This window comes from Hirsutella rhossiliensis (assembly GCF_020360975.1).
Source record: "Hirsutella rhossiliensis strain HR02 chromosome Unknown scaffold00013, whole genome shotgun sequence".
NCBI lineage: Eukaryota > Fungi > Ascomycota > Sordariomycetes > Hypocreales > Ophiocordycipitaceae > Hirsutella > Hirsutella rhossiliensis.
In genome coordinates this window covers 2,256,887-2,281,863 of record NW_025408679.1, presented here as the reverse complement: position 1 = coordinate 2,281,863, position 24,977 = coordinate 2,256,887, and the positions used below count along the sequence as shown (strand labels likewise).

Here is a 24,977-nt window from a genome sequence, read left to right as displayed (position 1 = left end):
GAGCGAAAGGGGACTGCAGACAAAGCTAGCAAGATACTCTGTAACGAAAGAATACTAAGATGAAGAGGAAAGAAAACCACATAACTCCTAACGCCGTGACCTCCTCATATCCTCCCTGTCGCTTCGGACCTGGATGACGGGGCTGCCCGTACCTACCGTCGGAGCTGCCCGTGCCCGGAGCTGCCCGTGCCCGGAGCTGCCCGTCCGCGGGTGCCGTGCCCGTCCGCGGTTTCCGTAGTAGTCCCCAGGTGTGTCACGGTAACCCAGGGGTCCCAGGTAGGGCCCTGACAGAGTTGGTGACGGGTTGGACGAGATCGGGGTTCTGGAAGCGGTAGGAAGTCGGATGAATAGTAAGAGAGGTCGGAGCAGGTTTATCTTGGATAGTCGGAGCAGGAGTAGGTGCGTTAGCAGGGCTCGTTAGGGTCTTAATAGGTTGTGGTTCGTTAAGACCTTGACGAGGTGCTGCTAAGGGCGTAACTGATGGTGAAGGAGGTTGAGACGGATGGGGATTAGTGGAAGCATTTGATCCTAGTAATGCTGTCTGCCTCCTGAAGGCAGCAGTCCTCTCATCAAACACCATCTCCGTAAACTCCTGCTCTGGCCAGGTTTGTGGGTTCTCGATAGTTTGTAATAGGAGAAATTGTGTTTGAATTTCCCCTTTGTGAACCTGTGTAGATACCTCTTTCCTTAGTAGTTTCTGAGGGCTCTCTTGTATTCATTCGGGCGCGGTCCCATGTGTCTTCGGTCCATTCTTCAAAATGCTGTTGGAAGTAACCAAGGAGGTCGTATCCTTGATCACTGCCAGATTGAACGATGAATATGAACTTTGCCACATATGTCGTTACTGCGATCTTGTCCGTTTCGTCGTGTGTGATATCGTTGTCCCAAAGGTCGATATTAATTTGTCGGAATGCGGATGCTTGGATGTCTAGTGCCTGCATCTGGTCGCATATTTCTTCGAGCTGGGCTTCTGGGGACATAGCTCGGGCGGTCGGGGCCATCGTGATCAAATGAATGAGACGATGTGGGGTTCGTATTGGTCTCTTCGTATACGAGTTGTCGCAAGTAGGAGGTCGAGCGTCGCGTACTAAGTAGGTCGTTCGCGGCCAGACTGAACTGACGGGGATCTTGCTACTTAACGTCAAGGGTCGAACGTTCTTACTAGTTGTTTGCGATGTGGTCGCCTGTCGATTCCGGTGCTCACGGCTAGGCAAACTAGCGGGCGATCGTAATCAACAGTTGGAAGGACTCTCGCGCGGCTGGGCAAACCAGCGGGGAGATTCCTTGTTCTTAGCACAAATAACCTTCTTCTGAGCGCTACTCAGGGCCACAGTAAAGTGACGCGGACTATAGCACCTTCGAAGGTTGAGGAATTTGTCTCTTCTACTTAGCTGTCTGTGACGGGCGTGGGCCAGTCACTGATCAGTGTGGGTAGGCACCTGCGGCAGCTGCTGCAATGAGACGGTACTAGGGTTAACCTGATGTTGTATTCGTCTTGTTCTCTATCTAAGGAGGCAGAGGCCAGCGTGGAGAGAAGGGGTACGCTGCCCTCAGCCGCACACGTGACCGTACGGGTCACGTACCAACCATGGTCATGGTTGGTCACACCACTAGATAGATACATTCCTACAAAATACATGGATCCATATCCATACCTTTTCCATGCCATTCATGGAAAGGGTATTTCCATATTTAGATATGGAAAACCACCCTGGATGGGGGTCAAAGCAGCTCGTTTCTGTTGCGAAGACCATTGCGCCATGCAGGCAAAAGTGGAACGCGCTCCTACAGGTGCGCTGCAATTGACACATATCTGATGTCTGTCTTTCTTCCCGATAGTTTCTTGATGTGTACGTGTGTGTCTGCTCCGAAAGAAAAGGGAGGCCCTTGGTGGGTGGCTTTGGGCATTAGCCTTTTCCTCCCCTGCATGCCCCTTGGCTGGCAGCTGCGAAGCGGGGTGATCCTTTTTTTTCACCGTATATTTCGACCATATCGCCATTCATTCAAGATTTTGATGAATGAATTGAATAAAGACTCCTGATTTTCGATTCGTCGAATTTGAAGACCTTACCCGATTCCGCTTCATTCAATTCAAGGGTCCCGAGGCCGATTCGACTTCAAAATCTTCAAATATCAGCCCTAGGCTCCTGCCACCGTGAGGGCGTAAGTGGCATCGTGTAGGCGTAGGATGCCGGCGCCGGCACCTGTATGTATACAGGCACGTGTGATACTGGCGGTGGCATCATATAGTATCCCTTGAGGCCGGCGGCGCCTGTGGAAATGAGGGCATCGTCGTTTGGTATCCCTGGAAGGCCGGCGGCACTTGTGATAACGGCACCGGCGTTGCTGCTGCCTGTGACTTGATGAAGTCGTTGATCTGCTGGCCAAGATCATCAACCCGGCTGCTCACGGAAGCAAGTGTATTCGACCTTTGGTCGCGATAGTGCCCGCGCCCTTTCTCTTCCTCTTTGCGTCCCTATTGGCTGTGATCCGAGCTGTGCTGTAGCCTTGTGCTCCTCTTGCTCCCAGTTACTAAGGATCCTGCCCGTAGATGCCTCTAACGGAGGGAGCTCCTCGGGTCTGTTGTTTGCGCGCCGGCGCGGCGGGACAACGTTAGGATCGGGCTCGTGGTCTGCTTCGATGTACTGCCGTTGTTCAGGCTGCCAGCAAATTAGTATGAGCGCTATAGCTAGAGTGTGACACTTACTGTCATGCCGTGAATTAGCCAGTGGCTATCAATAAGATGTAAAGGGATCGCAGCGGCCTCGTCAGCCAGTATTAGATCACGGATTGTATGCCGGCAGGGCAGCCCCCATTGGTCTGTGAAGGCGCCTGTGCAAACCGATGGCCTCTGGCCGCTATTATCAGCCAGTTCGTCTCGTGCCAACTTGACTTGCTTGAGGATCTGATTCATCGGCTTCCAGCCTATTTTACGGTGCAACGACCTCATCATCGTATGCTTCCCCCATTCGACCTTCGCCCTTGTAAACTCGGTCTGAATCGACTCGCGATGGTTGGTCTGCCGTTCCGTAACTAGCTCTTTGATGTGCTCTTGCAGCTGATAGAGGTCGATAAAGCGGTTGCGTAACTGTGACTTTAACTCGTGATGAGTGCTCTACACGAGAAGTCACTGTAATGTCGTAGTTTCGGTGCCGTTGAATAGCGTATCGGCAAAACTGGGCACGCCACGGGTAGTAGGTCGTACGGAAGTAGTTGACGAGGGCTATAGCTGTTAATAATAATAGGGTAAATCAGTGCGAGGGTAATAGGGTCTGGGCTACCGTGCTGGTCAGAAAACTCTGTACAGAGAAGATCCCACTGCTCGTTACACTCCTCGGGCGTGCGTGCCCTCATGACTGATACCCAGGCATCACGAATACCATCAGCCGTGTGCTTGAAGGACCGTTGGGGCGGCGGCGGCGCTGCCTCGTTGCCTTCACGATCCGGGTCTTCTTCCCTGACGAACTGGTCTGCTAGCTGAGAGGCGTGTTGTATCTGTGCCTCGGCGGCACGGTCGATCGGTCGTTCTGGTCGGTCTGCATCGTGACTTGTGGCAAGGGCAGCCTCGGCGGCGAGGCGGATGTCTTCGTCATCGCCTCCATCTCCCATAATCTCGGTACCATCGAGGGTGCCTACCCACTTCTTCTTGATGTGGAGGACCACGTTCTTCATGATGTGCCAAGTGCAGAGTTGTTGCTGTGACTGTGGAAAGATAGCGTTGAGGGCGTTCTTAAGAGCCTCGTCGAAGTCAGTAATTATAACGCCTGGATGAGGGATATCAGCTTGCTCAGCAGCGGTATGTAGCTGTGAGAGCATCCAACTAAAGGCACCCTCATCCTCCTTGGCGGCAAGACCAAACGCAACACTATAACTTTTGTGAAGTCCCGTAGTGCCAACGACCTGGAGGAGTGGCAGGTTGAAGCGGTTGACCTTGTACGTATTATCCATGATGAGAAGTTCAGGATTACGTTTCCAGTCAGCAATGCAGTCAGCGTATGTCCAGAATATCCTCCAGAGCTTGCCGTCAGGGCCACGGTTAACTGTAAAGTTGGCGACTTCCTCTAGTCTGGGCCTCGTTGAGTACGTCGATAAACGCTTGTGTAGATGTGCTGGCACCGTAACGGAAAAGACGAAGTTGTTGCTGGATGAAGGCTACGTCGGCAAAGTTGATGAGGACCTCAGGATAGTCTCGCTGGATCGTTTTCGCGATACCTTTGAGCGTATTGGCTGGGTTTTTGCTGTGGCCCTCAACAATCTCGTATAGCCTCTCGATACCAAATTTGCGTTGGCTGCGTTGACGGACGATAGAGGAAGCAGCAGGCGCAAAGAGAGGTTCGTGGGAGTGGGAGGCGGCCTTGAGAGTGACTCTGTATGACTGTGTAGGTCGATAGAAGCGGATAGTACTATAAAAGTCACATCCTGACTTCCTCGTCGAAGTCTTGTACTTGCCCTCGTTTTCTCGCCAAGGTCTGTAACCGCCACTGTATTGGCAGCGGATCGTGCCCTCTTTGCGCTTGGCCTTGCCGGCAGTCTTGCTATTTGCAACAACTGCCACGTAACCGCGAGCAAGCTCATCATCCTTGAGGGCTTCAGGGCCTCGGCATAAGTGCAAAAACCCTATTCTCGATAGGCTCGGGTTCAGGGCTATAGGGCTCGGTCGGCTCGATCGTAGTCATCGTGGTGGCGGCGTTGTGGTTGTGTTGAAAAGAGCGGTTATGTGATGATAGCTTCAAATGCAATTGCAGGTGCTACCCGTGCCACGCCCCACTTTAATTTGGAACTCGCGAGCTACGGGTAGGAAAGGCGTGACGAGAGATTGTTAACGGAATTTCGCCGTTGAGAGGGATTGCGTCAGTTCCTCGTCGTAGATAGTTCTTCATCCTTCTTTACTCTGGGATAGGTGTGGCTCTTGCTTGCCATCATGGCAGAGCCTGAAGTGGCGGTCCTGGCGGACGTGGCGGGGCTAGATCCAACTAGCCCGACGCCATCGACGCGTCCGACGCGAGGATGACGCCCAGCGGACGCGTGCAAGATACGTTGCGATCACTGGAAAATGCATCCGCAAGGGCTCCGAAGCGAGTCACGGCCCGAACGACGCGGGTCTCATCGGTCGGCAATGAAGGCGAAAGAGTTGACGAGGTGAAGTCACGCAGCAGTGTGGAGACCGCCAAATCGATGATGCAGAGGGTTCTAGAGATGCTGGCGAATATGGGGAACGAGATGGTGGACCTGAAACATAGAGTATCCGAGCAAAGCGACACGATCAGGAAGCTGAGCGCCACGGTTTACAAGCAAAGCACCATCATTCAAGGACAGGAAGATCTGATCCGAGGCTTGGAGGTCCAAGTCCAGGAATCCAAGGAAGAGTTTCGACGCAAGAGCGATGAGCACGACGCGGAATTAAAACGGGGACACCAGGATCTTCAGAGAGAAGTCGCCGCTTTAAAAGAGCAATTGGCCCAGCTTACGCAGAAGCTGAATGCTTCGGGTGAGGTGACTCTGTCAAGCGGCGCTCGAGCAACGTTTGCCGATATTGCGCGCACACTGCCAGCGAGCCCGCCGACGAGTCTATCCAGCGTAGCTGTCCCAAGAAAGCAGCAGACAGCCAGCGATCCTCTCCATTGTACCATCGACACATCTCGCGTCAGCGAGTCGAACAAGAACAAAGCGCAAATCGGATCAATTCGCCAGGCCATCGAGACTGAGATGAGAGCGATGAACGGACAAGAGACCTGGAGGTGCGCAGCAGTCGTGAGAGTCCCGGAATGCCGACCGAGTCAAGATCGTCTGCAGAGACGAAGCCGAGCTTCAGATGGTCAAAGAGGCTGCGCAGAAGACAGCCGTGGAAGGTTCACGAGTTATGCGAGACCAGCTGTACCCGGTCCGAGTCGACAACGCCAACCGCACAGCAATCCTTGACGCGGAAGGCAACGTTCTGCCTGGAGCGATCGAGGCCTTGAGTGCCGAAAACAGAGTGACCATTGGCAAGATTTCCTGGTTGAGCAAACGAGAGTCTGGCAAAGCGTACGGGTCCATGGTGGTGTATGTCACCAAGAAAAGCGACGCAGAAAGGCTTCTAGAAGGGCACTACTTTGACCTAGCGGGAGAGTCAGCCACCACCTATGTATTCGAGCCAAGAACGGGACCAATCCAATGCTTCAACTGCCAGGAGATCGGTCACAAAGCATATGCATGCAAGAAGCAGCGGACATGCGGCAAGTGCGCAAAGGTTGGGCATCACCACAGAGAGTGCACAGCAATTGAGCCAAAATGCGTCCCGTGTGGCGGACCGCACGAGTCGTTCAGCTGGAAATGTAGGATGAGGAACCCGAACAGTGATGCTTGAGTCCCTCCGCATCCTACAGCTGAATGCGCACAAGAGTGATGTGGTGCAGCAAAGCCTGATGAACGACGCAGGCCTCAAGGACTTTGCTGTGCTGGCTCTTTCTGAGCCGTATGCGCGTGTTATCGACGGAGAGGTGGTGACGAGCCCTATGGGACACCATAACTGGACAAAGATGATACCGACGTGTGCTCGTGACGGCCTGTGGCCGATCCGTAGCATGCTTTGGATCCGAAGTGACCTTGAGGCGGAGCAAGTGCCTGTGCCGTCGGCCGATCTCACAGCAGTGGTGCTCCGACTCGAGGAGGAAGTGATGGTGGTATCAGTGTACGTGCAAGGAAAGAACGACGAGGCGCTGACGAGCGCGATGGAGCGCTGCGCGACCTGATCGATCGCTTCCGTGATGGGACAGGAAACCGCACAGATGTGGTTCTGGCGGGAGACTTCAACCGCCACGATCTCCTCTGGGGCGGAGATGAAGTGTCAGCGAGCAGACAGGGGGAGGGCCAGCCCATCATCGACCTGATGAACGACTTTGGTCTCAGCAGCCTCCTGCCGAGAGGGACGAAAACGTGGCAAAGGGCGGACGAGGAGAGCACCATCGACTTGGTGCTGGCATCGGCAGAACTGGCAGACGAGGTGATATCCTGCATGACTCACCCGACAGATCACGGGTCAGACCACAGAGCGATCCAGACGGCCTTCGACATTCAAGTACCGGAGAGAACGTTTCCACAGCGCCTGATGCTCAAGAACGCGCCGTGGATCGCCATCGCAACCAGGGTCGAGGACGAGCTTCGGCCTCTTCCGTGGAGTGTGGGGTACAGACGCAGGCGGATCAGCTCATGAGGGTGGTCACCAAGGTGCTTCATGATCTGACACCTCGGGCACAGCCGCCGCCATACGCGAAGCGATGGTGGACAAAGGACCTGACGCGACTGCGGCAAACGTACACGTATTGGCGCAATCAAGCAAGGGCGCAGCGAAGAGCCGGTCAACCGCAGCCGGATCTGGAGCAACGCGCCAGGACGCTGCCAAGGAGTACCACGACAACGTGCGGAAACAGAAGAAGTCCCATTGGGACGACTTCGTCACCGACGAGAACAACATCTGGAAAGTGGTCAAGTATCTGAAACCCGGCGTGAATGTGTTCGATGACAAGGTGCCGCCGTTGAGGAGAGCCGACGGCTCGATCACCAAAGGCAAAGGAGAGCAAGGTGAGGAGCTCCTGAGCACCTTCTTCCCGCCTCTGCCAACCATGATCGAACCGGAGGGTGAGCGTCCGCAAAGAGAAGCGATAACCATGCCCGACCTCACCTTGCAAGAGATTGAGGAAAAGGTGATGGCGGCCAAGTCTTGGAAAGCGCCGGGGGAGGACGGCCTCCCTGTGATTGTGTGGAAGAAGCTCTGGCACGTGGTCAAGCATCGGGTGTGGACGCTCTTCGACTTATCGCTTCGAGAGGGCGTGGTGCCCCATCAATGGCGGACGGCCAAGATCATCCCGCTGAAGAAGCCGGGTAAGGACGATTACACTCTGGCCAAGGCGTGGCGACCGATCTCACTGCTGTCAACCCTGGCAAGATTCTGGAAGCAGTCGTAGCAGAACGCATCAGCTATGCAGTCGAAGCTCATGGGCTGTTGCCCGCGAACCACTTTGGTGCACGGAAACGCAGGTCGGCAGACCAAGCACTCGTGCTTCTGCAGGAGCGGATATATAAGGCTTGGAGAATGGGCAGGTTTTGAGTCTCGTCAGCTTCGACGTCAAAGGGGCGTACAATGGAGTTTGCAAAGAGCGGCTGCTTGAGAGGATGAAAGCTCGAGGCATCCCGAGTCGCCTGGTCAAGTGGGTAGACGCATTCTGCTCGGAACGGACCGCATCGGTGGTTGTCAACGGGCACACATCCGAGCAGCAAGCCCTGGCGCAGGCCGGCTTACCCCAAGGATCTCCACTATCACCGGTGGCATTTCTGTTCTTCAATGCGGACCTGGTGCAGAAGCGAATCAGTAACAACAGCGGCTCCATCGCCTTCGTGGACGACTACTCTGCCTGGGTCACTGGACCAACGGCCGAGTCGAACAGAGATGGTATTCAGTCGATTATCGATGATGCGCTCGAGTGGGAGAAGCGCAGCGGCGCCACGTTTGAAGTGGACAAGACGTCCGTCATTCACTTCACACGCATCGCAGAACGCGACAGCGACTCGCCTTTCACCATCAGAGGGAATGATGTCAAGCCGAAGGACAATGTGAAGCTGCTGGGAGTCATCATGGATCAAGCACTTCGCTTCAAGGAGCATATCGCCGGAGTAGCCGCCAAGGGGCTGACCGCTGCCATGTGCCTGAAACGACTGAAGATGGCCTCACCACGAACGGCAAGGCAACTGTTCACTGCGACCGTAGCGCCGACCATGGATTATGCCTCCAACGTTTGGTCGCATGCATGCAAGGCGAAAGAAGCAACGTGGATCGAGAGGGCCCAGCGAGTCGGAGCCCAGGCGATCACGGGAGGGTTCCGTACGGTCGCGACGGCTGTGGCCGAGGCCGAGGCCAGCGTGCAATCATTTCGAGAACGCCATGCTCAAGCGGCGTCGAGATTCTGGATCAGAACGCAGACGCTGCCGAGGACGCATCCCTGACATCCTTGAAGCTGAAGCTGAACAGAAGGTATGCCTCGCCAATGCAGAAGCTTGCCTCGGCGATGGAAAGACTAGATACCAAACGCCTGGAAACCATCCACGAGTTCGCACTGGCGCCGTGGGACGACCGAGTGCAGGTAACATATGAGACGAACCGAGTGGAGGTGCTGAAGTCGGATGACCCGGAGGACATCACTATCGCGACATCCAGCTCTCAAAGGAAAGGCAAGGTCGGGTTGGGGGGCGTCGTTCGAGACGCTCTCCTCAACAGCGCAGACGAGGTGCTGGCCAGCTATTCCGTCACTCGGCTCCAGTGATGAGCAGAATGCCTACACAGCAGGACTCGAGGCAATCGCCACGGCCCTGAGGTGTGTTCCCTAGGCCTTCGTGACCGAGACCTCACAGTTGTGACAAGCAACCGCTCTGTCCTGCAAGTCATCGGGCGGCCACGGCAGCAGTCTGGCCAGTGCACGATACGGGCGATATACGGATCTGTTGAGTTTCTGGCGAGAAGAGGCTGTAGAGTCAGACTTCGTTGGGTGCCTGCAAAGAATGAGGAGTTCACTCGGGCCACTGGCCAAAGGCAAGCGAAAAGGGCGACGCGAGATGAATGCGTCGCCGAACCAGCAACGTTCCAAGCAAGATCAACCACGTTACGTTTGCTGCTCAACGGACACACTCGAGTCCGTCAGATTCCAGAAGGAGTTGAAACTACTCGAAGCGCATCGATAAGGCTTTGCCGGGCAAGCACACCCGCAAGCTATACGACGAGCTGAAAAGAAAGGAATCGGAAGTGTTGGTACAGCTTCGAACTGGCAAATCGCGGCTGAATAGCTATCTTTGCAAAATCGGGGCAGTAGAATCGGATGAATGCACGTGTGGACAGTCGGCGGAAACGGTGGAACATTTCCTCTTCCGATGCAGAAAATGGACGGTACAACGAGAAATCATGAGTCGATATGCAGGCGGGAAGATGGGAGACTTGTCCTTCTTCCTAGGTGGCAAGGCAGAGTCAGACGACGACAAGTGGCAGCCTGATATGGGGGCTGTGCGGGCGACAATACAGTTCGCATTGGCAACGAAACGTTTTAGCATGGACCGGCAACGGGCCATGTGCTGATCAAGGGACAATCGTACTAACACAACAGCCTTCAACTTGGCAGACCGCGCTTCAGTCGCTGAAGGTAGGACGCTGAACACTTGGAGAAACTGACCTTCAAGCAGGCCTGTCATGTCATAGCGAACGAGGCTGGAAACAGATGAAAAGAAGCGTGGGGCTTTGGGTGAGATGGAACAATGTACAGAAGGTAGACAGGCTAGCGTAGTGGCTCTATGGGGGAACCCTCCGGGCGTAATACAACCAAAAAAAAAAAAAAAAAAAAAAAGGCGTGACGAGGCAGGGGGCTAGGCCGGGCGCGGTAAAGAAAGCGCTCGTTGGGAAGGCGCGCGGCAAATTTGGCCCCCTTTCCGCTCCCTGTGCCCGATTTTTAGTCTCCCTGTGCACCTTACCGTACTTGGCAAGACTCCACACGTAGACGCGTAACACACCATAATACACACAATTGGCGTCGCGGCAAGCAGCCTCCTGGTACAACACCACAAGCCAAAATAACTCGTGATAACCACCCACCTCGCAATACCACATCGCGTCTGCGCAGCTAAGTTTCCAGAGGCACACAACCGCCACAAAGCAGCTAATCAAACCGTTCTTTTGTCAAGATGCTTCTCCAGCCCCGCCAAACAATATGCCACTCTTTGAGACCTTTGACGATGCGTTTGACGAGCTCCAGCGGCATGCGCGCTGCCAAGGCTACGCCATAGTTAAGTTCAAGCCAAGCAACTACGAACATGGGCTCCCACGCCGTTACGACATCGTATGCGCATGCGGCGGCCGTGAATACAAGTCAGCCTCGTTAGGACTCCGGAAGACTGGCACTAGGCGGACTTCCTGCCCGTTTAGAGTCAAGGTTGTGCGCCTGAAGCTAGAGGGAGGCCTCTGGCGAGTCTCTGTGATGTGCCCAAGGCACAACCATGAGGCCAATAGGGCCGGCGCCTTCCCAGAATACCGGCGCCTTCATCCACATCAACTCCAGCAGGTTAAAGATTTATCTCGCGATGCTGGCTTAACGGCGCGGCAGATCCTTCTTGCTCTTCGGGCTAAGAACCCGCGGCTACTTGCAACAGAGCAGGACATCGCGAATATCTGTGCCCGGCTTCGTCTCCGGGAGCTTGGGGCACATACATCCACACAAGCGCTTATTGCCAGGCTCGACGAGGAAGGTGCCTTCCATAAAGAGCTACTTGACGATGAGGATCGCTTCTTCTACCAGATTGTGGGCCTTGACCCTGCCTTGCGGCTTTGGGCACAACATTCACACCTCATGATGGCCGACGTAACGAACAACACGAATAGATATGGCCTCAAGCTGCTAGAGATCAATGGAATCACTGCCTTGGGCTCTATCTTCCTGTGGCTTTCTGTTTAATCCTTCCGAAGACACGAACGCATTTACCTGGTGTTTTATACAGCTTCGCGAGTGGTTACAGTCAAAGGCAAGGCTAAGAGGCGAGGCTGACGGCAATGCCTTTATCCCACACGTTATCATCACGGACTATGACGCTGCTGCGCGCGCTGCATTGTCGGCTACCTTCCCGGACTCGCAGCTACAGGTCTGTACGTGGCATATCATGAAGAACATCACTACAAACGCGAAGAAGCGCTGGCTTGGCGACTATGACGATGATGACCCATTTGACCCGCCGCAAGAGCCCCAAGACGATGAAGACCCGGGCGCTCTGCAGCTACCGGAGCCACTGCCGGAAAAAGAGGCCCTGTGCCTTCACAACAGCCTTCCGGTCCGTAGTGTATGCCCCGACCGAGGACGAGTTCAACAGCCGCTGGGGCATCGTCAAAGGCGCCTTCTCAGACCAGCACATTATTCTTAGGTATGTAGAAGAGATCTGGATGCCTGTACGAACACAATGGGCGCGCGCTTGGGTCTGCCGTTACCGCAACTGGGGCCACACAACGACCTCGCCTTGTGAATCCCTTCACTCAAGCTCTCGCACCTTCCTTCGCAACGGCCAGTCGAACCTGCTTGAATTATATCATGCCTTGCAACTACAAGCCTCAACCTCACGAGAACACCATGATCGGACCGTTGAGCGCGAATCACGACGGACTCGCGACCCGTTCCGGCTACCATTATATGAGGATGCCGTCGAGAAGGCGTCATATCGGTCTCTCGAGCTTGTACAGAAACAGGCACTAGCCGCCTCGGCCGGCCTCCTCAAACCACAAGAGCGGCCACTTGGGGAATGTGGGAATAGCTTCACTGCCCAATACGGGCTGCCCTGCAAGCATATTATCGCCTCGTACCTCCAGGTCCAAGGGAGGACTAGCCGCAAAGTTATAGCTACAAGACCCTTGCCCTTGAACTTGTGGGACAGCCACTGGCTTCTACGGCAGGATCTTGCCGTCACAGACCCATACAGACGAATTCGCGATCCTCGAGTCATTGCCCGGCGCCGCAGACCAGCCAGAGCCATAGCCTTTGCACCTGTGGCCACGACTGCAGCCGTTGCAACAGCCGCTGTAACTGCACCTGTGGCCTCGTCAGCAGCGGCAGCAGCAGCTACCCCACCAGCTTCGCAACAGTCACAGCCTCGCGGGCAACAGCAACAGCGGCAGCCAGTCTTGCAGACAGTGCTTTCGCGGCTTGAGGCTATTGGCAACTATCTTGGCATTGGGCCGGCTATAGCTTCGTGGTCGGTGTCAACACCACAAGCCGACATCGTGATCCGTCAAACGCCTACACAACCGACCTCATACCAGCAGCCGCAGACTTTCCGGCGCTCAGAGTCTGCCACCCAACTTATGCGGCGGCTACCTCCGCCTTCGAATATCACGAGCCGCCGCGGCCGCCGCGTCAAGGAGGTTCTCAACGGGGCATCGCGAGCGCCCTCGTCTCTTTACCCTTGGGTCCTCGACCCTCTTTCTAGCACCCTACATCAGTGGAAGGAGGATTCATGCCGCCCCGGCTTCGCAGATAAGTAACGCTACAGTTAGAGGAAAGGGGGAACGCTCGCCACGGCGGAAAAGAGGCCACGCAATGCGGCAGCCGTATGAGCTTGTAATGCGGCTAGAAGATATGGAGGAAATGTGCGAATAGCTTCAAGTTCATAATGTTCAACGCAAGACTCTACAATCCGTGACTACCTTCTAATTGGTGTGTTGCACACACAAATGCATGTCTTGGCCGATTCGCGATGCTTCTACCTAATACGGTAAGGTGCACAGGGAGACTAAAAATCGGGCACAGGGAGCGGAAAGGGGGCCGGCAAATTTTGGTGGCGGGTCCTCTTCCAAATGGGGCTTAAGTCGCCGTGCGTGTTTAAAAAGTCGCCGACTCCCATCGGATCCTATCTCTGTAGACTAATCTGGAAGGCCGTTCTTCCTTCGCAACGTTCGCCTCCACCCGACGTTGGAGGGCAATCAGACTGCACAGAGGAGTGTCTGCCCATCCCGTTTTTGCTTTGCTTCAGAAGAAAGAACTGCTTTCGTTCCACGAAACGCACACCTTCACCGCTGCGAGGGAGAGGGCGGAAGCATGGGCGGAGCGGCCAGTTGGGCGGGTAATAATGGGGCGGGAGCAGCGGGAAGGGTTGACGGTTGGAGAAGGTGGCGTGGAGGTGGCTGGAAAGGCGGCGCAGGCGTGCACGGGCCACCATGCGATCCGAGCTTACGGAGGGGGCGGAAGAAGGAGCCTTTCGTTCCTCAAGGCATACAGGAGACCGGCCCCTTGCAGGGTCCGCCAATGCCTTGAGGAACGAAGGAACGACGAAGGTGGCGGTGAAAAGTGGCTGGTGGGCACGGAGCGGGGGTGTGGCGAAGGACGCGGAAGAAAGATCCTTTCGTCACGTCGTTCCTCGTTCCTCAAGGCAAAACGCGATGCACACTGCTAGACGCAAGTACAGACTTGCTCTGGACAGAGGGCGAGCCCCTCGTATTTATGCCTGATGGCGGTGACGCCATCACGTGTGGCATGGTCGGCACCCTGCCTTATTGTCTAACGATCCATCCGGTCCCCGTGTGTGTCCGGGTCTGCTACTAGGGGGGCCTCAAAGTCGGCCAATCCCCGTGACAGCTCCACAGTCACGGGGGGGCGGTTGACCTAGAAAAAGCTCGTTGACCTGGAAAAAAACAGGGTACTTCAATTAGTGTGCACGCATCATACAATAAAAAGTAGACATGTTTAAGATCATATCTACCATAGTTACAATTCGACCCCGCATATCCGTATACCCCCCTATGGCAATAATTCAGAACCCATTTCACGATGGCGTCATAACACTACATTTTTATCGCCACGTCACTATCTCAATAGTCGTCGAGGGAAGGCCAATTCTTTGACTATGGCTTCTTCAAAAGCTAAAGAGTCTGCTGTCCAAAAATGGATCGATTCTGCCACCGGCTTACCCAACTTTTCGCGCCATACAACCGCAAACCTCGAGACGCGAACTACCGGTATTGCAGGAGCAGAGCTCTACTACGAGGGCTTCTACGGCTCAATTGTGGCCGCGGCGAAGGCGCTTGGCGTACCCTACAAGCGCCTCTATTATCGAGTCAATGGGCATCACTCAACGGCCGAGAATGGGGGCAACCGTGCCCTGCTTGATCCCTCGGATGAAGAGGAGGTATTTTGCTGGGCACATCGCCGCATCACACAGGGCACCACATCCAGGGTCGTGCGCTCCAACAACACGCCAACGCCATTCTCAAGGCAAAGGGCGTGGGAGCTACAGCATCGCGAGCCTGGGCCAAGCGCTTTATACAGCGGCATAGAGAACTCTTCCACCGTCGAAGAGCAGCAGCGCGAGACATCAAACGGAAGGCTATGCAAGATCGCATCCACGTTGAGGTTTTTTTTCGCGGCTGGTCTCAAACGATCGAGAAAGATGAGATTCTCCCTAAGAACACCTGGAATTTCGACGAGACGGGCTTCATGGTGGGATATCTACATAAAGGCACATTTATTTGGACCTTCCGCGAGATTGATACCCCTATTTTATCTGACGCTCACGATACAGTGTCGGTCACAGCGATTGAGGCTATTTCTGCAGCTGGGAGTTGCATTCCTTCGTTTGTGATACTCCTGGGGTCCAAATTCCTGCCCGTTGGGTTAGCAACAGCCTTGACGACGATACCATCATTTCAACCAGCCAAAAGGGGTATATTAACGATGTCATCGCGATTGAATGGATCAAACACTTCGAGAAACACACGAGACCAGTTGATCCACTTCAGAAGCGGCTTCTACTTATGGATAGCTGTGATAATCACTATACAGAAGAGATGGTTCACTTCTGCTTCGATCACAACATTAAGGTCTTCCCAATGCCTCCCCATCTTACACATCAGCTTCAACCTCTTGATGTCGGCGTTTTTAGGTCATACAAACACTGGCATCAACAAGTTCTACATCGTGAGATTGCTGACGGGGCATATGACTTTAACAAGTCCGATTTTCTATATCATCTTCAAGAGGTCCGCACTCGCACCTTCAAAAAGCACACAATTCTCTCATCTTGGCAGAAATGTGGCCTCTTCCCATTCAATCCCGAGATCGTGCTCTCTCAGCTTCAAGACACGCTCTCGTCGCTCACAGAAGAAGTGGCTATTAAGGACCTGCCGGGCTCGATCGAAAGCGAGCCTCAGGGCGGGCCTCAGGCAGCAAGACCATCAACACCATCGCCACACGCCGCCCTCGATTCAACGATTCAACTGGAACAATGTTTCAACGCCGAGACTCAACCTCTCTACGATTCAGAGGTATCACGCCTACGTACAGCTTCGTCTAGCCACATCAGTTGACTCCCACATGCCGTTGACTCCTCCGTCACATACGTCTATGAGAAGGCGCGGAAAGCCGACAAAACCTCGCTCTCAACGGCATCACCGCAACGGCCGAGATGACGAAGATAAAAGAGAAACAAGCCAAGCGCTCCAGTCTCCAGCAACAGACAACTATTGTAGCGAGATACGGCCCATTAAGCGTCGGTGACGCTAGAATTCGAGTCGCCCGAGACGAATACAATAGACAAGCGGCACAAGAAGAGGAGGCACAGAGAGTCAGGAATAAGGAGGTTCGCGACGAAGCTGGCTATATACGCCGCTGGCTTCGCAAGGTACGCTTCAACGTCAGGATTAGCATCACAGAGGCGAGGATTCGAGACATCAGAGGTCTCTGGGCCAAGGGCGACAAGCGCGCACACCTCAATTGCAATGAGTGGATGTGCGCAAGCTACAGGATTCTCCGCGAGCTACACAACCGCGGCGTAGGGCAAAGCAAGGCGATCATGTGGCCGGAGTACTATGATCGCGAGATTGTAAAGGAAGCAGCCGAATTAGTGGTGATGGAGGCAAATAAGCGTGCTATTTGCCGTCAGACGCTTTCCTTGGAAGCTGACGGCATCGAGATGCGATGAAGAGGAATCATAAGACGCGCTCGAGGCTGGGAAGGAAGAAGAAATCGAATAGAGCTCAATTCGATGCCAAAACACCAAAAACACCTCAAAGGCAGTATGGTGATGCATTTGCATTGCTATGACTAGCTTGCAATAAAGCGAACATGTGTTGCACTTATCGCGGGAAGAGAGGTACTTTTAAGTTCTAGCAAAATGGCGGGGCTCTTATGTACTTCTTTTTCCAGGTCAACGAGCTTTTCTAGGTCAACCGCCCCCGTGACTGTGGAGCTGTCACGGGATTGGCCGACTTTGAGGCCCCCTAGTAGCAGACCCGGACACACGGGGACCGGATGGATCGTTAGACAATAAGGCAGGGTGCCGACCATGCCACACGTGATGGCGTCACCGCCATCAGGCATAAATACGAGGGCTCGCCCTCTGTCCAGAGCAAGTCTGTACTTGCGTCTGGCAGTGTGCATCGCGTTTTGCCTTGAGGAACGAGGAACGACGTGACGAAAGGATCTTTCTTCCGCGTCCTTCGCCACACCCCCGCTCCGTGCCCACCAGCCACTTTTCACCGCCACCTTCGTCGTTCCTTCGTTCCTCAAGGCATTGGCGGACCCTGCAAGGGCCGGTCTCCTGTATGCCTTGAGGAACGAGGCTCCTTCTTCCGCCCTCCGTAAGCTCGGATCGCATGGTGGCCCGTGCACGCCTGCGCCGCCTTTCCAGCCACCTCCACGCCACCTTCTCCAACCGTCAACCCTTCCCGCTGCTCCCGCCCCATTATTACCCGCCCAACTGGCCGCTCCGCCCATGCTTCCGCCCTCTCCTCGCAGCGGTGAAGGTGTGCGTTTCGTGGAACGAAAGCAGTTCTTTCTTCTGAAGCAAAGCAAAAACGGGATGGGCAGACACTCCTCTGTGCAGTCTGATTGCCCTCCAACGTCGGGTGGAGGCGAACGTTGCGAAGGAAGAACGGCCTTCCAGATTAGTCTACAGAGATAGGATCCGATGGGAGTCTGACCATTCAATCCTGTGGGAGAACATAAACTTTTTTGGTTCTTTTACCGCTTTCTTCCTACCTCCTCACCTCTAACCCCGGCTACCCCGCCGTCTCTTACCACCACGGGATCAAAGGTCTGCCTTCGTGGGTGCTCTAGACTTCTTCGGCCGACTTTTCCGTCCATAAGCATTCGAAACCATTATTAGATGTAACGACTAGATGTCATGATCGACTTCTTGCTCCCGGACCCCGGCGACAGACCGTTTGCCTCTTTTCTCTTGCTTCCTCGTAGCACTCGTCCTCCCACCATCCCCGTTTACCATGCCACGAGAACAGGCAGCCACGGTCTCACCCGAAGCGCTTCGTCGCACCTCGGAGGGCCTTGAATCGCAAACGACCTTTCAGCGCCGGCCACAGCTTGTCAGGGTCCCCCACGACGAGATCCTCCGTCTGTTGCAAGATATGGACCGCCAGCGCGCTGAAGACCGAGCTCGCCGCCGTGAAGCCCAATCCCAATATACCCCCCACGATGAGATCATCCGTGTGTTGCATGATATGGACTGCCAGCGCGCTGAAGACCGAACCCGCCGCCGTGAAGCCCAACCCCAATATACTGCACACACGCAGCCGCCAGCCACTCCATCACCGAAGCCGGCGAAGCGACCTAGAGAAGGGCAAACGCTTCCCACTCCGCTGCCTACGCAGCCAAGGCGCTCCCCCAAAAGGCCCCGGCCTACGCGAGAAACCGTTCAACTTCAACGAGACTCTGTCGAATCCATACTGCATCACTACAACGCCACTTTCCGCGTCAAGGAGCAGGCATCATCGACAAGATTCTGGTGCAACGAAGTTCCAGTTGCCCTCCAGGTAGACGCTGCTAAATCTTTCTACCAAGCGTTTACCGAGGAACGGACGTTGCCGGTTTCCCACTGCGTCTTCTGCTATAGGAAGACACCGCCTTGCGAACTCGCCACCATGCAGTGGAGGGATCGCTTGTCGCCCTCCATGCGGCGGGCGACCAGGACTATCCAAGAGTGTGGCGCGTGCCTTCCGTCACACGAGGGCGCCAGAGTTGACGTGTGCCGCGAGTGTCGCGTCAGCTTCGACAGTGGACGGCTGCCCAAGGCCTGCTCTGTCAACAACATGGCTATCGGTTGTGAGCATCGGTACCCCGATGAGCTTGATGACCTATCTCCCGTCGAAGAGAGACTCATTGCCCTACATGCGCCTTTTGGCTATATCACCAAGTTCGCAGTCGACAACAAGACCCGTTCGGGAATCAGCTACCGCAAGCACGTGAAAGGACATATCGTCGTCTTTCCGAACAAGGTGGACGATCTTGTGGCCACGGTTCTTCCTCATCCCCTACTGCAGGCCATTGAGAACATCCACGTCTCTTGGAGCGGTTCGGCTAAGCCTGGCTCCGCAGACGTCAGACACCTGCTTCAGGTGCGCAAATCTCGTGTGGCAGCTGCCCTGGCATGGCTGCAGAGGAGCAACCCGCTTTACGAGGATGTCGCAATCAACCAAGCAGAGATAGATGGCTGGCAGTATGCCGATGGGTCCAGTGTTCCGACCGTCATCATGGACCGCATGCAAAGAGAGGAACCGTCGACCATTGAGAGGACACAAACGGACCACATAGTGCCGGATACTGATCGAGGCTTGGAGGAAAACAGCTTCAGAAGTATCGATGATCTCGTGAACTCGGTCGATCCTACTTTCGTCGCCGAATCTTGCGATTTGGACTGTACTCTTTCGACCGAGCAGACTCAACCCTCTCCTGGTGAGCCGGTGACTCTTGTCCCCGACCCGGCTGCCATCGGCCAGGAAGTGAACACTGTCTGTGAGACGTCTACGTCCGGCATGTTTCCTCTCGATGGTCCGGCTGCCTTCGCCGAGTCCGATAAACTGTCGTTTCTGGCCGACATCGTCAACCCCAATCCGGATCGACATGGCAACTCTGTGCCGTGCGTTATGCAGGTCCAAACTACGGGAGACCAGCCGTTTGTCCGAGTAGAGCGTGGTGCGGATTTTGCAGACAATCTGCACGAAGATTTCTTCCCTCGAACATTTCCGAAGCTTTTTCCGTGGGGAAGGGGCGGCCCGAAATCGAAGGGCGACTCGAGTCATAGCCGACAAAGCGACGCTGCCGACCGTCGTCCGAACCACTCTCTCAATTATCGGGCCAGATACGTACTGCAACGGCATGGAGGCCGATTTGCCACCCATCCTGTCTTTTGTTTCTTAGTATTCAACACCCTCCTTCGCTCCTCCAACCGCCGCATCAGCATGGTCCGTGTCGCTAAAGATTCCTTCCACAGGCTCGAGCAAGCGTATGCGAACTTGACGGAGGACCGACTGAAGAGAGCCGAGGCGGAGATGCGGGAGACAAGGACTACGTCGGACCCTGACATATCGCTCTTGCTTCGCGAGCTGTCGGTCTTTGGCCATGCACAGCCGCTCTCCAACGAATCCCGTTTACTTATGCGGAGGAAGATACAAGCTCTAGACATTCGCGCCGGTATGCCTGCAATCTGGATTACCATCAGTCCTAACGACATTAATAATCCGGTAAAGATGAAGCTTGCCATTCATAGGCTCCACGATTATGAGTCTGCAAAGGAACTTTTGGCCGATCTCCGTGAAAAATACGACAGAATCGCCCTCAGCACCATGGATCCGGTCAGCTCGGCCATCTTCTTCCACCGAGAAATATCCTTATTCTTTAAAAAGTACGTGAACACAGGCCAAGAATCCATCTTTGGGAATATTAGCCACTACTACGCAACGGTGGAAACGAACGAGCGAGGCAGCCTCCACTTGCATGGACTCCTCTGGCTGGACGGCAACATGCGGTTACCGAACCTGATAGACGACATGGCCAATCCCGCGGAAGAAGCATATCGTGCCCAGGTAATCCGATACGTAGACTCCGTCTTTCATGAGTGTCTAGATGAAGATGCCGGAAAAGCCGTGCGACAACAGAGGAAGCCCATCCACCCGGTGGAGGAGGTCATGACCAGCACCTCGGCTCTCACTGCGGCCTTCGAAGGCGAATCCAATTTCATCGCATACTGTTGCCAAGTGCACTCCCACACGTACACCTGCCTTAAGTATTCTCTGAAGGGGGTCGTCGAACAGGGGGCAGATCAACAGAGACGGACAGCCTGCCGCTTCAAAGCACCGTGGAAGATCGTCGAGGAGACAGGGTTCACAGAGGACGGCTTGCTTCAGATCCGGCGCAACCATCCACTCGTCAACCGGTACAACAAGTCGTTGGCGGTCGGCCTTCGTCATAATCACGACGTCTCGATGATCTTGACCAAAACCAAGGGCCTGGCCATGGTGTACTACATCACGAACTACGCCACCAAACTGGATACGCCGATGTGGAAGCGCATTGCTCTCGCCACCGAGGTCGCCCGCCAACTTCGCGAAGCCGGTCGTCCGACGTCTCGCGCACCAGGTCCCGCCCTGCCCGACGACAGGCAGCAGGCAGTATTGAACGAAAGCCGTCAGTTCCTGATGAGAACGGCAAATCGGATCTTCTCTGAGCGACAACTCTCGGCTGTGGAGGTCTGTTACCACCTCCTTGGCTATGACACCGACTTTACCAACGTGCCGCATTGGTCCTTTCTGAACTTGACGGCCCTCTACTGGACAATCTTTCGGCTATGGGCACATCTCCGCCATCAGGCCGGCGAGCTGACGGACGCCGAACCCCCCCCCGAGACAATCCCTCTGAGGCAAGGAGGGCGAACCCTTCTATGCCTAGAAGCGTACGCCTACCGGATGCTTGTCGACGTCAGTCCGGTGACTAGCTTCGTGGAGATGGGGCACACCACCGCGGCCAGCTTTACACTGAACTATCTACAGACCATGGCCCTTCAACTCGTTTGCGTGTTTCTGGACAACTATGCGGCCAATCCGGACTCAGCGGGCCAGCATCTTCAATATACCGGCGGGCCGGGTGGCACGGGAAAGTCGAGGATCATCGATGCCCTGAAGGACGTGTTCGCGGCGAGAAACCAGCCACATCTTCTGCAGATAACCGGCACATCAGGCAGTTCGGCGGCCCAGATTGGCGGCACGACAATCCACTCGGCCTGTGGGTTAGATTCCCATCGCGATCCAAACAAACCGCCTCCCCCCTTCTCGGAGGCGAAGAAATGGATATGGAAACAGAAGCTGGTACTCGTGATTGACGAGGTCAGTATGCTGGGAGGAGCCACTCTGCACAACGTCAGTCGTCACCTGCAGGCACTCCGTGACTGTCCGGACGAACCGTTTGGTGGGATGCCTGTCGTTCTACTGATGGGAGACTTCTACCAGTTCGCCCCCGTGCGGGAAACAAGCCTCCTGATCAACAGACCGCCGGACCGAACACAGACCCTGCGACAAGCGACCATCTCTCACCACAGCGGCTGCAGATTGTGGCATATGTTCAAAACCGTTGTGCTCCTTGAAGACCAAGTCCGGGCCCGCAACGATCCCCAACTTCGCGCACTCCTGGATCGAGTCCGTAACGGGCGGCAGACACAGCAAGACCTCGACTTGCTCAATGCCAATATCGTAGGACGCTCCCAAATCACCTTCCATGATGGTTTGCGTGCTATAACGCCGCTGAACCGCACCCGGTGGGCCCTCAACATGGAAGCTGTCGTGGGCTGGGCGCGCTTCAACAAGCAGCATATCCGTATCTTTGTCTCGACTCACACCTGGCGCAACGGCACGCTTTCTCCAAACATCGTGGCGCGAACCATAGGACAAGGTGACGACTCCGCCTGCAAGGTCCCCGGCGTCTTCTTCTACGCTCAGGGCATGCCTGTTGTTGTGAACAAGAACATCTACACTGGCTTGAAAGTTGTGAATGGGGCAGACTTTACTGCCGTGGACGTAATACTCGATCCCAATCACCCAGGATACCACTTGGCGGATGACGTGACCATCCACTTCGGGCCACCGCTCGGGATTCTTCTGCAGTCCGAGGAGACGAAAGCCTTGGCGATACCCTCCCTCCCGGTGGGGACGGTACTCATCCGCCCCATGTCACATACACTTGATTCGACTAACTCTCACTTCAAATTCTTGTCAGCAAGATGCACGCGACGTGGATTGCCCGTCGTACCAGCGTTCGTTCTCACTGATTACAAAGCCCAGGGTAAAACGTTCGTGGAGGTACTGTTGGAGCTGCGTGGAAATCGTGTGACCAATGGTGAACCCTCCAAGTGCGATTTTACGAGCCTCTATGTGCAACTGTCCAGGTGCACCTCGCTTCGGGGCATCAAGCTTCTTGGTCCCGTGAGACACCATGATTTCATTGGCAATGGGCTGGATCAGGCCATACTTGATGGAATGCAGAGACTCAAGAACTTGGCCGCGGAAACGAGACGGTTATCCGAGGACCAAGGTTTCGAAAAGTAGTGGCAGTATACTAACCATCCCGATAGTTTGACCCTTTCGTACGTCGTAGCCACGATCGGCCAGCTTCTACTCGATCTGCGGTGCTGTCGACTAACCAAGCGTATCCCTTCACCGCCGACCAAGCATGGCTGCTGACATGTCCATCATATGCGACTCCATCCCCTCTGCTTTACCCTGCTCTATCGCGACCATCATTTGACTCATCGCCGTCCCACTTGTCCCGCCCGGAGCTCGACCGTACACGGACTCGGCAAACACCCGAAGCTGCATAGGGAATCGGGAATCCCCATATTGCTCGATGATGTCGCTCTTTTCCACCGCGCTTCGTAGGTCATACCCAGTGTCTCACACTCTTTCTTCTTCTTTGCATCCCACCACGGCGGCAGCATACCGGGACAACGCTCGAGGCGCTCCAGGAAACGCTTGAAGCCACGCAGCCCATTGGCGGCACCACCATATATGCTATCCGCGTCTGCTTCGCCTTCAATGTTGTACATGTCCTCAACGCGCAGTCGGTAGGCGTCGATCAGCAGCCCGTAGACATCTCTTTCCGATCGATCATGCAGCCAAGTGCGATTTTCAAGACGCGTGAAGGGGCGGATGACGCCCTGTTCCAACCCCTTCGGAGGCGATGAATTTCCCGTTGTAGGCCCATCTTGGAACGATATCGTGGCGTCGGCCTGCTGACGCGGAGAGGGGGTGCCTAAGCATTAGTAAGTCAGCAAGGAAGGAGATGGAAGACTGAAGAAGAGAGGGCAAAGGGCATAAATGGGAGAATGGTACAGCAGACAGGGAGAAAAAAGGGAGGAGAACAGATGCACCCTAAAAACATTATGCCCCTTGCCCTGCTCTCTACGCGAGAGAGACATCTGACTATGGCGGTACCACGGCTCCTGAGTCAACCATGTCTGTGTTGGTGCAGAGCCTCGAACCGATCGATTTCATAGCGAAAACGGGGAGGAAGGGCAAACGGGCGACGCAGAACGACATGTCAAGTGTTTAAGCACACGGAAGTTGGGGAATTTGCGACCAGGGCGCATTCTTAGACGGAGACGCCAACTTTCAAGGGCTAAAGGAAGCCAGGCCTCCCACTGCTTCCTCTCAGATGCCATTCCAGAGCCATGGCCAGGTCTACCTAGGTGGTCTATATTGCCTTACCCTTACGGCCGAAAACCTATTCGGCCGCCACGTTCTTATACTATCTCTGGCTGACCCAGTCGTCCTGCTTGGAAGGTCATTGATATCAGATAACTGAGCTAATGTTGGGGTCTTTGGAGGCATATTTGCGGCGAAATGCGACGAGGGCGGACAAATTGAAGGTAGCGAGTTCAGCACTATATCCTTGTCGCGCATGTCGCAAAAAGCATTTGAGGTTATACAAAAAGCTTCAGCTTTGATCCACGATGCATATTCACCTACTTCCTCATTAGGTCCGAGCCGCAGAAACAGTGACTCTGTGGAGCTCGCCCTCAATGAAGCCTCTGGGAGGGCTGGAGCCCAGAAAGCGGCAGATTGGCGCTAGATCGTCACGACGTTTTGAATTTGTGAAAGGGCGACGCTGTGCCATAGGCGACGGAAGAAACGATGGATTTGGAGACGACATAGCGATGTTCGCTGTGGACCCGGAGGACGTTACATCATCGTCTCCGCGCGGCCATGGGCTTCTTTCCGACGGGTTCCAATGACGTTTACAATCTTCAATATAAAAGCTATTGCCGCGCTCTTGCTCTAACATCTTCTGACAAAAGTCGCGGAAGAAGCACATGGACATAGCAAAAAAAGTACACTATTTATGCCGTGGCGTGCTGCAAAATCTTTGGTCCCTCACTGTTCTTACATGCAAGTGTTAGCAGACACCACACCATCATTCCCACATCACCATCGGCAAGAAATACCAGCGACTCCTTTTCGATACTTTCTACAGCCTTGATCGTTGTGACCCGAAGTTCTGGATGGGCGTGTTACGGTATCCACCTCCACATACCTTACGGTATCCACTTCCACATACCGTTACGTATATAGACCGCTTCCTCCTTTTCTTCGGTTCCTCTTCCTCTTCCCTTCTTCCTTAAGAAGTCGATAATTAACTATTCTTCCAAGTCCC

The 24,977-nt window shown here is 54.8% G+C and overlaps 4 protein-coding genes across 4 annotated transcripts; 3 read left to right on the top strand and 1 right to left on the bottom strand.

Annotated features, from left to right (window-relative positions):
* Positions 1–2,126: 2,126 nt before the first annotated feature.
* HRG_09825 (MULE transposase domain-containing protein) lies at positions 2,127–3,948 on the bottom strand (the record flags this gene model as incomplete). The annotated part of the gene is made up of 7 exons (XM_044868296.1): positions 2,127–2,353; positions 2,411–2,660; positions 2,708–3,088; positions 3,132–3,229; positions 3,282–3,536; positions 3,621–3,764; positions 3,831–3,948. The coding sequence occupies 7 exons, from the start codon at positions 3,946–3,948 to the stop codon at positions 2,127–2,129; spliced, it is 1,473 nt and encodes a 490-aa protein (XP_044716877.1).
* Positions 3,949–5,178: 1,230 nt separating this feature from the next.
* Positions 5,179–8,979, top strand: HRG_09824 (endonuclease-reverse transcriptase domain-containing protein; the record flags this gene model as incomplete). Its single annotated transcript, XM_044868295.1, has 10 exons — positions 5,179–5,738; positions 5,794–6,030; positions 6,170–6,219; positions 6,717–7,164; positions 7,316–7,860; positions 7,938–8,000; positions 8,063–8,483; positions 8,562–8,649; positions 8,698–8,769; positions 8,824–8,979. 10 exons carry the CDS (start codon positions 5,179–5,181, stop codon positions 8,977–8,979), a joined length of 2,640 nt encoding a protein of 879 aa, XP_044716876.1.
* Positions 8,980–14,394: 5,415 nt separating this feature from the next.
* Positions 14,395–16,467, top strand: HRG_09823 (DDE superfamily endonuclease domain-containing protein; the record flags this gene model as incomplete). Its single annotated transcript, XM_044868294.1, has 4 exons — positions 14,395–14,644; positions 14,710–15,139; positions 15,166–15,824; positions 15,896–16,467. The coding sequence occupies 4 exons, from the start codon at positions 14,395–14,397 to the stop codon at positions 16,465–16,467; spliced, it is 1,911 nt and encodes a 636-aa protein (XP_044716875.1).
* A 1,300-nt stretch (positions 16,468–17,767) lies between these two features.
* On the top strand, positions 17,768–22,873 carry HRG_09822 (PIF1-like helicase domain-containing protein; the record flags this gene model as incomplete). Its single annotated transcript, XM_044868293.1, has 5 exons — positions 17,768–18,120; positions 18,172–19,416; positions 19,771–20,396; positions 20,631–22,480; positions 22,610–22,873. The coding sequence occupies 5 exons, from the start codon at positions 17,768–17,770 to the stop codon at positions 22,871–22,873; spliced, it is 4,338 nt and encodes a 1,445-aa protein (XP_044716874.1).
* Positions 22,874–24,977: the final 2,104 nt, after the last annotated feature.